Consider the following 17,718-nt stretch of genomic DNA (forward strand, 5'->3'; position numbering starts at 1 on the left):
AGACAGACAGATAGATAGATAGATAGATAGATAGATAGATAGATAGATAGATAGATAGATAGATAGATAGATAGACAAAAAAGTATTTTTGAATGAACAGATATAGAAATTGCAACCTACCTATCAGGATGGTGTTGATTTTTGATCTTCCTTTCATGAATTTCATTTATCCCTGAAAGACAGGTAAAATATGCATACACGCATTAGACCCCCATTTAAGTATGATTACTCATGTTCATTTGATATATTTAGGAATTAATGCATTTTTTTTTTTTTTTTACTTAACTACAATGAAACATTTTGTTGTCGTCTTGATCGGGACTCAATGACTCTGACTGGAATAAAATAAGAAACCTATGATAATATTTATTGTTTATTAAATGTTTTTTGCCTTGTGGCTTAATAAAGAAAACGGTCAAAGTAAAAATGTTAAATTTCTGAAAATCCGCTAGAGCAAAGGATGCCGTTAAGCCCAACTGCTTAGATTAAGAAAAGTAATTTCCATTCACTGTCCGTTTAAAAAAAGTTTGAAGCTAGATGTAAAATGTTCCTATTTTGTTCGGTTCTTCTGTTCTTCTGAGTTGTTATTATGGGGTGGAAGTCGAAACTTTCGAAAACTAATTTTAGAGGATATTTGCAACTTTAACGTTTAGTTTCTGTGCGCTTCTAGTAATTACCATGGCAACTCTCAGGTGACGATTTAACTCTGCGACGCCCAATTGCCACGTCACCACGAAGGGACCGTGTTTTGGTTTGTGGAAGCAACTTGTTCTCAGACATCTCTGGTTATTTTTGCGTTTTTTTGCATCCAACCTGCGCTGTATGTTAGCAAGATGTTAACCGCAGAGGATTTTACACAGTTCCCGCTCCTCGTGTGGGAAAAGGTGTTCGCGAAGGTGAAGAAAGCGGTGGTGTTTATGGATGACAGGTGTGCAGAAGCTCTCCACTGGAGCGGAGGGGCTGCAGCCTTGCTGGAAGCTGGAGCCAGGAACCTGAAGCAGTTTTCGAGCTTCGAAGCGTGTGGTGAGAACGAGCCCAAAGCCGTGTTTGTGGTGAGCACGCTGTTAAAGGGGAGAACGGTGGACATCATAAAGGACATCATATCTCTCAGTAACTTTCAGTACTGCGTCGTCATCACCGCTGTGCCCCACTCTGTGCACCTGTTCGCCAACAATGTCTCCTCGGAAATGGAGGGGAACCCTGTGTTTGAGCAGTTTGAGGAGAAGCTGTGCGAGTGGATGGGGAACATGAACTACACGGCTGAGGTCATGCACGCGCCGGTGGGCTTCGCCTCCGTGTCCCAGCAGCTGCTGGTTGCTCCACCCTTCGCTCAGCTGTTTCCTCTGCTCCCACCTGACCTGGAAAGCATCAACGCAAAGCGACCAGAGAAGAAGAGATTTGGGACTTTAAACGACCTGGATGGACAGTCTCTCCCAGTGGAGCTGCAGATTGAAATCAAATGCTTGGTTTCGGCGTTAAACTCCATGTTTGACGCCTTGGGGTTGAAAGAAGAGAGTTTTGCTGTGGGACCAATGAGCCGCATCATCGCAGGAGAACTGGCCAATCACAGCCAGGCGAGAAACAGACGGAAGACTGCTCCCAATAAAGCATCAATCATCTTTATAGACCGAACAATGGACCTTACAGGTGAAGCCTGCTTTAAATCTGACCTGTCCCATTCATTATTTACCTACATATTACAGATCAATACATCTGCCAGCCGATATTTTTTTTAGCCGATATTTTTGCTGTCCTTTTCATAAATCGGTATCAGCCGATATCCTCACGTTTGACAAATTATTATTACATTCATCATCAATTCCCCCCAGATCTAGTGGAGTGCTTGTATTGCTGCCCGCTCCATTTTCTATCTATTATTAGTGTTTTGTGAAGAAGAAGATCATGGAAAACAAGGAGCATCCTCTTTAGAAGATTTTTTAATAACAAAGTGTCTTCAGTAAGAGGCTTCTTCAGATCTGCTGCAAGACAGACTAATACATAAGATCCCTCCTGCCTACAGCTATCAACACCAACAACAACAACAAAAAAAAAGAAACTATGTGTTACTGCAACATTTAGTTTTCCTTTGGGATTGATAAAATATTTTTGAATTTAATAGATTTAGCTTGATGCCAGATATTAGATCTATCTTATTTCTCCACCACATCCCACAGATACATTGGGTTGAGATCTGAGTAATATATTGGCCTACACCTGAACTTCATCGTCACACTCCTTAAAGCATCCCTTCACCCCCTTTCCTTTACTCCGAACATCGATCAGAAAACCTGATCATGTTGCTGGTTTACTTGTGCTCTTTCCATTGGACTTTTGGTTTATAATAATTACAGCCTCACTGACTTTCCTCTTTATTATCCGCAGGAGCTGTTGGTCATCATGGTGACAACCTGGTTGAGAGGATTCTTACTGTGCTGAACCCGTTGCCTGGTCACGTGACAGATGTGCAAGTGGACATGTTGGAACTCACAAGTGTACAGAAAACTCCTCACTCCCAGAACACTGTGGCCCCTGGCTGTCTGGCTCAAACCCAGTAAGTTCAGTAGAGCTGAATTCCTTAAAAGGACTGAGCAAACAGATTTTGCAGTAAAATTACCAAATACAGTAATTTGTTAAAAAAAAATGTGATATCAACAAATGTGTTTTAATCCTACAAAACAGAACACTATAATACACAGTAAAGGCTGTTAAGTAAAACAACAGGCATAAAGTGTGAATAAAAGATCATTCTAATAGGCATGATTCCTTCTTTGCTTTAACATCTTAAGCCTGAACATCCCGGTACCAGTAAGAGCCTCTAAGGGCGTAGCTTTGTCTTTTCTTTTTTTACATTTTAAATGTAAGGTCTATCAGAAATTTCGGACTTTCTCATAAAAATGCTTCTTTGCGCCAAATTTCAGGCTCCATTTTGTACATATAAAAGCTTTGTAAATGAGAACCCTGCACATAGATGGGATGATTTCAGATGAATGTTCTGCTATTTAAACCAGAGGTTAAAATAGGTTTAAGCTCCGTACCTACCAAAATAGTCCTAGAATGGACCCATGTCCCAACTTATTGGCTGGATTACAAACAAATATAAAGGATTAATCAAATGCATTATAGAAAAGAAAAAAAAACAACCAAAACCAATGTTAGGTTTCGTCTATTTCTAAATGAAGTTTTCCTATCTGTTAACATAAATATGCCTTATAATCACTTATAGTTTGTTTCTATTTTCTATTGATAATCTCAAGAATGTGATATCAACAAATGTTAGGAAACTGTGATCCAAACCAGTCCCTTTTGTCTTTGGCTGTATGTTGAAGGTCTTTTTTTTACATATTTAGCTTCATAGATTTTTCTGAGAACCTCTGGTCAGCTTCCTTCTCCTGGCTGAAAATTTAAAAAAAGAAATAACAGATAATACTGCCACCACCGTTTTTTCACATGGGAAAGCTGTATACAGGTTGGTGCGCAGCATTAAGTTTTGGATACTGGGTAAAAATTTTGGGGTTTATTAAGCTATTAGTGTCATCTTAGCTTGTGGTCAGTTGGGTGACTAACACCTATCCTGCCCACAAAGATTATTCAAATCTTAGAACTTGCTTAAGAAGCTAACACTGCTTTTAACTTCTCCACAATGTTATCAGGACATTTTATTTTCCTCATACTTGAAAAGAAAGGCCAGAGGTAAAAAAAAAATCTTTTTTTTTTTTTTAAACCATAGTTTTTCTCTTATCTGAGGCTTTCCTTAAACAGTAACAGTTATAGTCATATCGTAAATAAAATGCTGATAGATGGATTTTATTTTCTATTTGGGTAACTCCTAAACCTGTGTTTGGACTTTAATTAATTTAGAATCATCAGATTGAGCAGTTTGTCATTATTGCTAGTCACAAAATAATAAAACCATATACTGTATTTCTCTTTCCAATTCACTGAAACCAATTTTTTTCTTTTTTTGTAAGATAATTCCCTATGAAGCACCTCCAGGATTGTTGATGTAATGGTAAATTTTGTAGTTGTCCAAGGAAGGGATGACTGCAGCATGTGCATGGTATTTAGATTCAGCATTAAAAGTGATCAGTAAATGTATTAAAAGACGGATAAAAGGAATTGGGGTTTGCAATTTAACCACAGTTTTTTTTTTTCTTTTAATCATTCAGGTTAGACCAATTAAGACTCTGTAATCACACTGCTCTCCCAGCTTTTTCATTCTTTTGTCTTTTTAGATTTCATTTGTCTTGTCAATATATCATAGAATGAGTGATGTTTAGGAAAACATGGTTAATATCCCTTAATAAGCTTTTGACAGAAAGAATAATCTGATTTAATCATCCAACTAAACCACAAATTAAAATCACTGGCCACATGTGTGTTTGGTCAGGATGGAAAATCAATTCCACCGGCCGAAGCTCCTCCTCTCTAACTGAAAGAAGCAGCATTTGACCAGAATGGGGTGCCAGTTGTTCTGGTCTTGGCTGTGCAGGTGCATGTGTTAAGTGCCTGCGGTGAGGCTGTGGATCATGGCAGCAGTTAGCTCTACATCATTTCCTCCACTCTGGCTTTATCCCTTCATGTGGTTGCTGGAGAAAAAGTTTGGTGGCTAGAGCTGCAAGGGATTAAGTGTAACCATGGTGATTTTATAAGGGATTAAACATAACAAAAAAAAAGAATTCCGGGTATATTAGTACGTTTTATTTTCATGACATCCATTTTCTGTCACGCTTATCCCAAGCGGGGTCGCAAGGGGTGCTGGTGCCTATCTCCAGCTGTGTACAGGTGAGTTGGTGGTTCCACCTTGGACAGGTTGCCAGTTCATTGCAGGGCAACACAGAGACAAACAACCATTCACACACACACAAACACATGCCTAAAGACAATTTTAGAGAAGCCAATTAACCTAACAGTCATGTTTTTGGACCGTGGGAGGAAGCCAGAGTACCCAGAGAGAACCCATACATGCTCAGAGAGAACATGCAAACTCCATGCAGAAAGACCCCGGGCTGGGAATTGAACTCGGAACCTTCTTGCTGTAAGGCAGCTGCAAGGCAGCAGTGTTACCCACTGGGACACTGAGCAGCCCATTTTCACAACATTATTAGTCAATTGGTTGCTAACACTGGGTTGTTAGCTGTTTTTGTTTTTTGTTTTTCAAACCCACACCAAGCATTGTGGAGCACTGATGACTCAGTAGCTTTCAGAGCTACCATTAGCAGAATTAACTTGCAACAATTGCCTTCTGTCTTTGTCTTGTCTTGCAGGAAAATTATGGCCCACTGTGTCTGTGGAGCCTTGCATCAGTTCCTTTATCTCCTGCATCATAAAGTTATTATAAATTCATATTATTTAGTCATATTCTGTCCATTTGTCTCATTCAATGATGCTAGTATCACCCAGGTTGTGTGTATTTCTTTGATCCATCAGTTTATCTTACCAATTGATTTAAAGTGTTATGAGGATTTGCTTGGGGTAATACTGACACATTTTAGATCTGCAGAAATGCCTTTGTTGGGTTCCACTCTCTTTGACATTTTAAAGAAACCCTTGGAGCCCTTTAATTTTTTCTTCATCTTCAAAAATCCATTTTTTATGTAATGTGTTAAATATTTTTTATAATATTAATTAACCTAGATTTTTGCTTTTAATTCACCCAAACTCTTTTTTTCTACATCTTTTATTTCTAAATGAAAAGGTTCAGTATACGCACCTATACAGTATATGGAAAAATGGGAGGGTCAGATTGTCATTTGACCTAGCGTGCCACTTCACTGCAATCTGAGCCCCCCTCAAACATGAGAGCTTACTAAACTAAAGGTTGTTCCTTTAAAACAATACAGATATACACCTGATCAGACATGTGTTTGGTTATCTGATGTAGGATTTAGTCTAAAGGGGTGAAAGTGGTCTTGTTTTTCCCAGCAAGTCCACAACTTTTCAATCTGCTGGTCCTAAGTGGTCTGTTATCAGATTGCAAAACACAGCAACTGTTTCATTTTGCAGTAATCACCTTCAGGATTTCTAAAAATGAAACTCACAGGTCTAGTACACCATGTAGTGGAAGTTACACATTGTTTAAAAAAAAATTATAAATCCAATTTATTTAATTTGGACTTGACTTGGGTTGTATGATTGATTAACATAGAAAGGTTTCCATTTGTTTAAGCAATTATTTTACTCAATAATATGATGGACACTTAAAGCCGTTTTGAGACGATTTAAATGTTATTACTTTGGCTTGTTTTGGTACCATTTAGCCTCTATACTGCAAACACATATTGTGCACTTGTAACAAGTATGTGTGGAGTAGGGGCTGGGGCGATTGGCAGGATCATTATTGCTAGTGCAATCTCGGAGCAGATGGCCCTGTAGAGTCTTATCGCAGATGCTTCTGAGACTAAAGTGCTGCAGAGGCAGAGCGAGAAAGAATACCAGTGATCCCGCTATATTTAAGTGCCTTAAAGTGCACAGCTCGCCACAGGCAGCGTTACTGTTTATCACTTCAGCACGTTAACGACAGCAACCTGCATATAAACCCTTTTAGAACTGCTCACACATTTAAATCATTCGCAATTAGGCATAGAAGGAATGTTTCTGTTGCTAATTTTAAACCGTACTAAGAACGGGACCCTTCTGGCTCCAGAAAATTAATTTCCTCCTACTGGATGTTTATACACCTACGAACTGCAAGGCTATTTTTAGGCTGTTGTTAGTGGTTTTGTAGTGGAGACCATCTTAAATGTTTAAATATTAGGTGTAGGCTTAATTTGAAGCTCTTTGTATGATATTCCCTCAGTAATTCCAGGATATTTTCTTTAGATCACTCTGTCTTAAACATTATGTGGGTGGTTGTTGATTCTAGCTCTTCAGGCGAGACCCCACAGTTACTTTGCAATTACTATTATATTACCTTTCATAACCGTGAGAGGGTATGCCAAATCCTACAACCTGACTTGCACATTGTGGTCACAGTGATAACAAAGAGAAAGTCTGCTTTCTGTGTGTCTGACAGGTCTGGAACATGCAAACACTTTGCTTATGAATGAGTTTTATTTTACTCCTCCAATCTTAGATAGTAAGTATATTCTGGACGTATATTTTATCGTGTTTTCTGGCATTCTTTGCAAAGGAAGGTTTTTTTTCTTTAAACCTGGGTATGTGGGTGTGTGAGTTTGTCCTTGTGGTCAGGTGCCTTCCAGTCCAGTATGTGTAATTTGCTGTGCTTGGCTTCACAGTCACTTTTTCATCCAGAGAAGGACCTTTGAGTTTCATTGGCAGAGGGCACAGAGTTTCCCCCAGTCCCAGACTGAACCCCACACACCCATCATCTGTCTGTCTTGGACCTTGATTCTGAGGTTGGAGCGTGTGCAGTGTGGGCAGAGCAGAGCATGGGTGGCCAAGGTGCTCTGGGTCTCTCTCAGGAACTGCAGAGGGAGAGAGAGAGCGCCAGGCACAGACACTGACCCCACCCTGCCATTAAAAAAATCTCTTCTCCTTAAATTGAGCCTGCATATCCTGCATATATGCCACCAGGAAGGAGGAAAAACACCCTTTTTTTGTCTTGGCTGGGAAATATGAGCAGGAATAAAAAGTTAACCATTTTTAGTAACAGTGGTGTGGGAACAATAACGAAAACAGAGATACTGAAGTTTTGAGAGAGTCGAACAAATGAAAGACACTTTAGAATAGTGAACTATGTTTTTGAACCACAGAAGATTCATAGAGTAGCTTTGCTGGTCCTGTTGTGGTTTCTAACAGGGCCGAGGCTGTTTTTCCTTAGACACAAAACAGAGGCTCACAGTGATTTAAGTCGTGGAAGTTATTCATTGGCAACTCTTCTCTCTTATTACCCTTACATTATCCATCATATAACGAGCATACAAAGAGCTTAATATAGAATAGCAGGTTTGAGAAGTTTTGAAAACTGTAACAAAGGATGCTAATTTTAACCAACTGAGATGCCTTCAACATCCATTGTATGATTATTTAGCTTACATGACCATCCTTCTCAGCAGCAACTTGATTTAAGATCAACTATCATTGCTCTAGTTAGTTTTTACCATTGCCATTTGCCAACTCTTGAAGATGTTGCTTTTGTCAAGACCTCTACTTTTCTTAGACAAGTCGCCACACCTGCTTTTGCTTTTGGTTTAACAGTTACAACTTGGCATATGTGCGCTTCACCCTTGAGAGACAAAGTGAAAGAAATCCAGGAAATTGCTTTCAAGGACGTTTAAAGATTGTTTCTGTAAATTATTCAGGAACATAAGTGTTTGGTCAATAACAAAAGCTCATTTCAATACTTGTTATTTATTGCTTTTTTGTTACTTTTTTCGGTAATGACCAGTCAAATGTTTCCTGTTAGTCCTTACCAAGATTGAACACACTCTTGCTGGTATTTTGTTCCATTCCTCCATGCAGATCTCCTGTAGCATAGTGATGTTAAGGGGTGTTGCTGGGCAGTACAGGCTTTCAACTCCCCCTACAAAATTTCTATGGGGTTGAGAATCGTTGCCCGGCGGTTGTCCACTCTTGGACCTTGAAATCTTTGTTTATGGAGGTACTGCTTTGTTGCCCCAGTGCTGTGTTTGGAATAATTTTCATGCTGGAAGCCCCAGCCATGTTTATCTTTAGTGCTCCTACTGATGGAAGATTTTGGCTTAAAATCGCACATTACATGGCACTATTAGTGTTTCCCTTAACACTGAAAAATTTTTCCCGTTACCTTTTCAGCCCCAAACATGATGTTTCCACCCCTATGCTTCACAGTGGGTATGGTGTTCTTCAGTGTTGCTTTTGGCAACGATGAAAAAATTATTTCCTCAACACAAATTTTTTTCATGACAATAAAGAAAACGGATTAGCTAAACACGGATCTTGATGACGAAAACATGACGACTCATGGGTGTGAGTTTTTGTTGAAGAGACTAGACTAAACCCTTTGTTTAACTATCAAGACTTAGACTTTATTTCTTCCAGCTCACAAGAGGTGGTACACTCTATAATTTCTACCAAAATGAATCCCTAAATTATCTTTGAATATTTCTCTCTCATAGATCTTGTTTCTATCTATTTGAATATTTCAATATTTTAGTTAACATATTGAATTTTAGGTCCAGATTGCCATGGTATTATAAGGCAATTATAGTAGGTGTATTGTATGGATTTTTTTTAATATACTAGACACCTTTGAATTTAAATCTACTTTGACCACTGAGCAGCAGTAACCAAAGAGCAACTTCTGAGAAATTAAGGCAAAATTGCAAAAGTAGAAACAAGAATGTTTCTATTGTTTGCTCTTTTGGAGTAATAAAGATTGTAGTGATCTGCTTGTAATACTTATTTATAGTAGATCCGGAAGTATTTGCTTTGCGATGGAAACCTTATATTTCTAAAAACATTCCTCTATTGTACATTTTGTCAGCTTGTCTGTCTGCTATATTAACTAATATGATGTGTTAAACTAGACCTGCTATTTTCACAGCTTTGTTGGGAGATTTTTTCATAAAGTAGGGCATAAGTCCCCAAAAAATTATTTGAATTCTATAATTCAAAATTTTGAGCCCAACAGCAATGATGAACTGCACAGCAACACTTTATACCCAGCAATCGTAGTATCTAGGCTAGAGCCGTGAGCCTGGTAAAGATTCTGGTTGTTATTCTAATTGTAAAAGTTAACTTTTTTTTATTAATTGCAACATAAAACCAACTAAAACTTCACTAAAACATTTTGGAGTTTTAGTCAACTAAAACCGACTAAAACTACCACATATCATAATGACTAAAATGTGACTAAAACTAATATTAGTTTTAGTCACATTTTTTCAACACAAATTTTTATTCAGACATTTTCAACCTGAAGACTAAAACTATTTAATTTATTTATAAAATTTTAAATATCTGTCAAAAACAACACTGGTGTTCTTACAGGGACCCCAGATCGTTTATCAACGGTCTACAGTTTCATCCATTTTCTTCCAGTTTTTCCGACAGTTGATTTATTCTCCATAAACCTGCTTACCTATTGTTGATTCACTCTATCCAGCCTGGTATAGTTGTACAATTTTCTTGTCAATGGCAGATTAAATACTTATTTTGCCCCTTTGTAAGTCTGATAAATCCTTTGGAGGATGTGCCTGGTTGTTTGACCTTTACATGGTTCTGAACAGGATTTTTATGATTTTTTTTAAGGTGGCTCTCTGCTGCTGGGGCTGTAGAATGTTACCCCTAACCCTCCACAGTTAGCCGAGCTAGCCTAGGTGAGCTGTAGCCTTTCCCCATCCTGGTGCCGTTTCCCCGGCGGACTAATCCGATCTACCACCATGCTCCTCCGCTCTCCTCTTGAGCTGCCTTACCTGTAGAGGGGGGCACAGCTGGACACCTTTTCCCGATTATGGTGCTTTCTCTCACACTGTTTCCCAGCCGCTTCTGTCTGAGCGCAGAATGCCATTTCGCCTCCCCTCTGTTGTCCGTGGGACTCGTCCCCCTCTTTTCGGCACTCTGACCATGTCAAACATGGACCAAGGGCAGGAGAAACATGGTTTGTCCTCTGAGAGAAAAACTCATCAGCACAACAAACTGCACTTAAGATCTTGATCTTCATAATGACTGGCCGGTCATGGCCAACCACGTGATAATGATTACCGACCACTGCAGATTGACCAGTGCAAGTCTAAAATGATTGTCACTTTCTCTCCAAAAAACAATGTGCTTTTTGTAGACTTTTCTCCTACGTAGAATGGACTTTACATTTTTTCATTATACAAAAAAAGTATTAACAGGGATACCTAAAAGTTTAACTCATCCCAGCCAGTAAGTGGCCCACTCGGACAGGCCCTCTCTCATTTCGTACTGTTTGCCAGATATTTACCAGGTCCAAAGCTAAACAAAGGTTGGCATTAGAAAACCTGCCTTTCCAGAAAAAAGCAGCACCCTTCGCCTGCCTTCTAAACCCGATGCTTCCTTAAGTTGGCACCAACGCTCAAAAGCTTGACAGATATTCTGCATTGTTTTGCCTCTATTTTGGTTGAATTTTTGCTTGAATTTAAACTTGTTTTTTTTGTCTCCTTCTTTGCCAATATAACTCAGGGAATCGATGTCCAAGAGCCAGATAATAGCCCAACAGATGTGCTTTCTCAAGCAGACCATTATGGTTGTTGCCATAATGGTCTGCTTAGTATTTATACATGAAACTTAATTGAAACTGATTTTGGGAGTACAATTGTATACAGCAGACACAGAGATGGAAAGGGAGGTGAGAAAGAAAGAGGGGATAAGAGCTAAGAGGAGGGCGAAAGAGAGAAAGACAGGAAAGAGCGTATGAAAAGAGATCAAATAAAACAAAACAGCAAAAAAGAAGATATAACTCCTAGAAGTCCACTCCAATACCTGCATGAGACGAGAGAGAAAGAAAACGGAGAACATAACAACAGCAAAAAAAGGTGGTATGTCTCCACATCAGCTAACAGCGTGTCAGTCTTGTGATATAGCTTAATTTGGACCTTACTGGATGGAGTGAATCTGCGAATGGATTAAATACAACACATTTCTAATCGGACTTAGGCCTTCACTATAAATTGAAAATTTATAGTGAAGGCCTAAATTATAAAATACCTTTAATTTATTTAATCCTATTGTAGCTCTGGTTGTGTGTTTATGGTTGCTATATTGCTGGAAGGTCAATTTCTTGCCTGTTTCAGGTAACTTACAGTCCCCAATAGATTGACTGCTGGGAGTGTCCTGTATTGAGCTTAACTCATCTTCCCATCACCTTTGGCCAGTTTCCCTTTCTCTGCTGATAAGAAAGGCCTCCCCACAGCCTAAAGGTACTCACTTCCTCCCACATCTCATATTTGAAATATGCTCCCTTGAAGGCATTGCCTGGGGGACCGGAGAACTTTCAGAGATTCTGTGTGGCTGCTCCTTCCTGCATACGGTGGTTCTATTCAAGACAGTCAATAGATATCCGAAACAAACACTTTAGATTAAACAAAATGAATGAATGTCATAGACTGTGATTTGACACAAAATTAATGTCAAATCATTATTCTAAACTAGAAATATTCTTTGGCCTTTATTTTAAATTCCCATCAATTGTAAATCACCACTAAGCCACAACATGTCAGGTCATTCTGACTTTACTGAAGCATACTTTTTGCTGGTCAACTTCGGTCAGGGCCCTCTTCAATTACATCCGACCTCACAAATCTTCCTCCATTTCCACAAAAAGCTTATGATAGAACCCGTAAACAGTATCTAGCACATACAATCTTTTTTCCCTAGAAGCATTTCAGAATATTTAATTTGTTCTACATTATAGATGTTATGAAATGATCACTGGTCAGTTACATCTTTTTTTGTTATGCGCTTCCTTATCCTCACTTTACTGTGGAGTTTATAACTCTTCTTTTTGCCGCATAGACGGGTCATTTGTTCTTCTTTGTCAGGAAATACAAAGAAACCCAAGGCCAGGTCCACCTCTAGTCCAACACATTCTCTTTCCCCACCCATATTTTCATTTTAGCTGAAGGAGAATATTTACAGGAGGACATTTACCAGAAACCAACAGTGTCTTCCATTTATGCCATTTAAGTCCACAAACTGAATAATCAGTGGGCAAAGTTGACCTTGTAATGTTCAGTATCATGCTGCTCCATTGTCAGCTCTGCCAGCATGATGTGCAGCTATGAAGACCAGTTCTGGAGTCTGAATCTGAGGGAACAGTAGTTTGTGAAAGACACTTAACTGAGCAGCCAATCACAACAATGTTAAAACACTAATGTCTTACCTTAATTTAAATTACACGTAAACAAATAACTGTCCTTATTTACATTTGTTAAAACCTCTGATAATTTCATACTTTACAGCAGCAGAACACTCAGACTATATTTATTATATTTAGCTCCTGCTCCAAATGATTATTTTTGTTGGAATAAAAAACATGCAAAGAATTTTTTTTCGAGAAATTGCTGGCTCTGCATTTTGAAACCGTTAATTATAATGATAAAAATAGAATAAAAAGTAATTTTAACTGTAAAACTTCTGTAATAGAAAACTTTAAACTATATAATTTTAATGTGGTAATCATATTTTTTTTGAAGTAATTTAACTTCTTAATCTTTGCATTTTTGCAACACAATAGAAATATATGATCAGAAAAATTACCCAAATAAATCGAAACAGGAATACCAAAATGGCATGTACTGCTGAGAGACTACTAAAAAACAGTGCTTGACCATAAAGAACACAGTAGCCCAGGTTATACTTTCCATTAAATATCCTGAAGTAAATGGATGGATACTCTTTCATGGTAAATGTAAATGCAAAGGGTATATTTCAATAGTATGTTAAAATAGTAAGCTATAGGTTTACATTTTCCACGGGGTTTAATTTGGTAGTCGCAAAGGAAGCCATTTGGTTGATCACTTTACTCATAGGATATAAAAAAAAAGTATTTCTATTGCGGCTTTGTAAAATACGTTAATGCTTGTACAGCCAGAAAAACGCTTTATCCTAATGCATAAACCTTTTTATTAAAAAACATACATTATTTGTATGCTTTTCTTTTCTTTTATTTTTTTTTAATGGGCATGTTTAGTCAAACAAATTGACTTACTTAATTCCAATATGCACCATTGGTTTGTCAGTGGAAATGCAGCTAATGCAAGGCAGATGTGTTTTGGTCCTGATAAGTTAGGAAACGACTTCCTGCTTCAATTTTACCAATATCTGTGATAAAAACAATTATTGAAAAGAGATAATACTTATCTATATTGCCTCCATTAATGGCTGGTTGGACTGTAAACACCCTCTAAGTCTCAGCCATGAAGAACTGAAGCAAATAATTCAGTGAACTTTAATGCCATGTGCAATAAAATGTGAATTTATTTTAAGACTTAAACTGTTTACTGGTAAATAAATGTATCTCTTTGTTGAATGGTAAGTTAATTTTCTCTGCTATTGCTTCTTTTTTCTCAGTTTAACTGAACATGATATATTGTCATTTATGGTTCTAAAACGGTTGGAAATGTTATTGCTGTCCTCTTTTAATGCTTTATCAGGAATATTTCTACTTCATATAGAAGTAAATTTTAGTACAGATTTACACAGTGTTTCCTGTGTGGTTTTGAAAAAGTAATACATTGCTAAAGAATGAATAATAAATCAAGGAAATAGTGAGTCAGGACATGTTGAAGCATTCTTTCCTTTAGCCTTGCACTCTGCCAGGAATAGCTCTCCCCCTCCTCATTCCAGCAGTCACCAGTGATCTACTGTAAATGCGGAATGAGGCGCTTCAGGGGGCCGTATTGTCTTTTAAGCTCTGGCTTTAGATTTGTCACAACCTTTTAATGCTACGTCACTTATTTCTAGAGGCACTGATGAGGTTTAGGTGGGCTCACACTCCCCTGAAACACTGGCTTAACCTGACTCTGCAAACCAGAGGGGTACTATACCAGGGTGCACACAAGCCAAGAACAAGAGTGCCCCCTTCAGTTAATTCTTGGCAATTTTTACTAATGAGTGAGGCTGCTCTCCAAGATTGCATACAGCCACGCAGATGTCCAAGCACACGCAAACCAGCTTCCCACACCCCCACCCTCAATAGTTTAGTTGTTACTCAGCAAGATTTCTGGCTGGTTAAGGAGCTCGTCTCACACCCTGCCAAAGTAAGCCTAACCTCCACCTTCATCTGATCGGTTGGCTGCATGGACGGAGAAGGGGCCTGGGCTGTGGGGGTGGGCGAGAAGCCAAAAGGAAATGTGTCATCCACACTTGTCAAAGCCCCTCTAACTTCCAAGAACACACACAGACGCATTGGACTGTGTGCAAATATATACAGATGCATGTGTACTCATCCTCAGATGCAAAAGCACTCATGGCTGCTTGAACGTGTCCCGGTCAGATTATGTTGCTGGTATTTCAAATATGGCTAACATGTGAAACTTCATTACTTATGTAATCAGAACATTTATCAACATCAACATGGGCGAGGGACTTATTTTCACTCCATGATAAAAGACCTGTTTTCTAGAATTGTGGCTCGCTGTCAAAGTTTTGACCAATGGCTTTAGTCCAAGAACTTAAAATTAATCTTTATCTACCAGGTCTTTTTTAAATTAAAATCCGAATTTATAACATCGTTTTTGACAGTCCTTTTTAACTTTACTATAAACTAAATTATTTGTGGGCTCTAGTTGTCTTTGAAAGTCTCGATGTCTAGTTCTGGTGTGAAAATGGCGGTCGTCCCAGCGTGAGCCCATTCCCCATCATCCACCCCCAGCCCAAGGTCTGGAACACATTACATCTGATATTAAACACATGGCAGCAGTTAGAAGGGAGAAAAGGCGAGAGGAGGGGGAAAAAAACAAAGTTTAGAAAAAAGACAAGAAAGCAAAAGAAAAGCGGAGTGGAATTGTCAACGATGTCCCTCCTCCCTCCATTTTTTTCTCCTTTCATGGTTTAATTTTTCTCCTTTCCATTCCTGCTTCTTTAGTTTGTAGCTGCAGTAATTTTTTGAGTAAAAACATCAAAGCTAAATATTTGTATTACAGGGAATTAACTATTATTCAATGTGAAAAGTCTATAGTTTTATGTTTTCTTTGCAGAATTCTTTATCCTAAGTCACCAAAGGTGAATAAAAAACTCCTTTGGTTCTTTGAAGTAATATATAATAGAAAAATATCTAATTGCTACTCCTTCTACTCACTGGTGTAATCACAATGTCATGTATATAATTTATTTATTTTTCTATTGAAAATAAGTCCATGCTATATATTGTTTTTTTGATGTGTGCACAGCATTATTGCTTTTATTCCCCTAGTCTTTATTGAGGACGCAAATAGCAGCTGCTCCTCTAAAGCCACAGTGGACTGCTAAGCAGGTATTTAGCTCAAAGCAAGAAAATAAAACGATCTGTCAAGATGCAGGTGTGTTTTTTTACTTTATCTTCCTTAACCCCCCAGCTCCAAATTCAGGATTTAAGGATTTCTTTTTTAATTTCTACATGAAAAAAACTTTTATATTTAAAAAAACGTAATAATTTAGCAAAGGGATCTTTAACTCAGGTTATGAAGGGTCAGTTTTCTGCAATTTTAGCACAGCCGATTCTAGTATCAGGTCCTTAACAGAGCTCTATAGAGTTTGGCTTTTGCTACAGAGGTAGTTGGGCCATTTGATTCAGGTATTTCAGGCTAGGGTCACATCTAAAATTTGCAGGACAGCTGCCCTGCATGGTTTGAGTTTACGACCAATACTTAACACTACCTGATTGTTTTCAACAGAAATCATAAAATGTGTTAGGATAGATTTTACAATCGGTCCCAGCTATAGGCATTTTGTTGTGTTTAAAAATGTTGAAAAAGTTACATATTGGGACATGGATATGAAAGGGCTCTATGGCCTGAAGACAGGGGTAAGTATTAGCATGTGTTGCAATACAATACGTGTCCCGATACTTTGGTTACAGTGCGATATTATCACGATATTGTAATATCGCTTTATATTGCAACATTTTTCTCAGCTATCAAAATTAAATGTATAGATAAAAAAGCAAGTGCCTTAACTGTTCATCAGAAGCTATTGACAATTTAGTTATTCTAGTATCCAAGGTGTTTGAGTCAGCCCACGTCTTCCACTGTGACTGCCTTGACTACAGATATGGCGTTGCACCGCACAGCAAAAGGGCTCCACAGCTCTATCCGCTAGAGTGGCGGTGCAAACATGGCTCATTTTCCCTCATTGTTTTAGGTTAAAATTTTTGTCCTTTTAAAATTAAAATTAGGAACTGAAAGATCGATATTATATCGGGCAGCCAAAACTCACAATATATCGCCATATTGATTTTTTTTTTCCCCACGCCCTACTGAAGACCTGATACAAGCCTCTTTGAAAAGCAGTTCTGAATTTTTATGACAATAAGGCGCCTTTGAAAATTGTCTGATCCTTTATATGAATTTATTTTTGCTGGTAGCACATGTGTTGGCCCTGCACATGATCACTGTGTCACTCATCAATCAAAGCTGTAGATCAGCTTATTTTTAGCCCTAGTAGATAATGAGGGAGGGATTGAAATGGTCAATGGGACTGCATGGTAGAGAATATCTTTAGGCATCGACCATGCCTAAAGAATATCACCACCAAAGCAGTTTTTACTGGATGGATATAACATTCTTCTCTCTGATCAGGTGAAAGTTTGTCAGTGAGACAAGCTCTCGATTAAATCCAAACTCTGTGTGGAAAAACCAAGAAAAGCTACTTTTCATCCAGCTGGAATAGATCACCATTTTGCCTCTTTTAGAAAAATTCCTAAACTTGTTGGATTCTTCTTCCCCCCCAGGTCGTCCTCTGTGAGGGTACTCTGGGAGTCGATGCTTACAAGCAAACATAAAGAGGCTTTGATGGAAGTGCGTCGTCACCTGGTGGAGGCGGCCACCAAAGAAAAGCTGCCAATCAAGATGAGCATGGGTAAGAATGTGAATGCCATATGTAACGGTAACAGCTGTCGAGGCAAAATGTTAGAGTTTTAAATTTGCTGATGGTGCTCCTTGTACCATTTAAACTGTTTAAAGTACCTGTAATAGATTTTCCCCTGGAAGTATAGACTGGGGATTTCTCTGATTTTATGAACCATAAAGTACATCAGCCCTGAGGTGTTGCTATACCTTGCCTTATTAAAAGGCTACCAAACTTTTTTCTTTCTTGAAAAATAGACTCATTTGG

The 17,718-nt window shown here is 38.4% G+C and overlaps 2 protein-coding genes across 2 annotated transcripts in view; one reads left to right on the forward strand and one right to left on the reverse strand.

The window, feature by feature from the left end:
* fip1l1 (factor interacting with PAPOLA and CPSF1) overlaps positions 1–795 on the reverse strand; it is a 34,343-nt gene extending 33,548 nt beyond the window's left edge. The window contains exons 1-2 of the mRNA XM_015385563.1: positions 678–795; positions 121–172 (exon numbers count right to left, since the gene is read on the reverse strand). Coding sequence (XP_015241049.1) covers positions 121–172; positions 678–780 — 155 coding nt within the window. The 5' untranslated portion in view covers positions 781–795. The remainder of the gene's footprint in view (positions 1–120; positions 173–677) is intronic.
* scfd2 (sec1 family domain containing 2) overlaps positions 724–17,718 on the forward strand; it is a 95,884-nt gene continuing 78,889 nt past the window's right edge. Inside the window, exons 1-3 of the mRNA XM_015385546.1 lie at positions 724–1,647; positions 2,383–2,551; positions 17,336–17,463. Of these exons, the coding sequence (XP_015241032.1) occupies positions 834–1,647; positions 2,383–2,551; positions 17,336–17,463 (1,111 nt within the window). The 5' untranslated portion in view covers positions 724–833. The remainder of the gene's footprint in view (positions 1,648–2,382; positions 2,552–17,335; positions 17,464–17,718) is intronic.

This window comes from Cyprinodon variegatus, unplaced genomic scaffold (genome assembly GCF_000732505.1).
Source record: "Cyprinodon variegatus isolate N-32 unplaced genomic scaffold, C_variegatus-1.0 Scaffold343, whole genome shotgun sequence".
Taxonomy (NCBI): domain Eukaryota; kingdom Metazoa; phylum Chordata; class Actinopteri; order Cyprinodontiformes; family Cyprinodontidae; genus Cyprinodon; species Cyprinodon variegatus.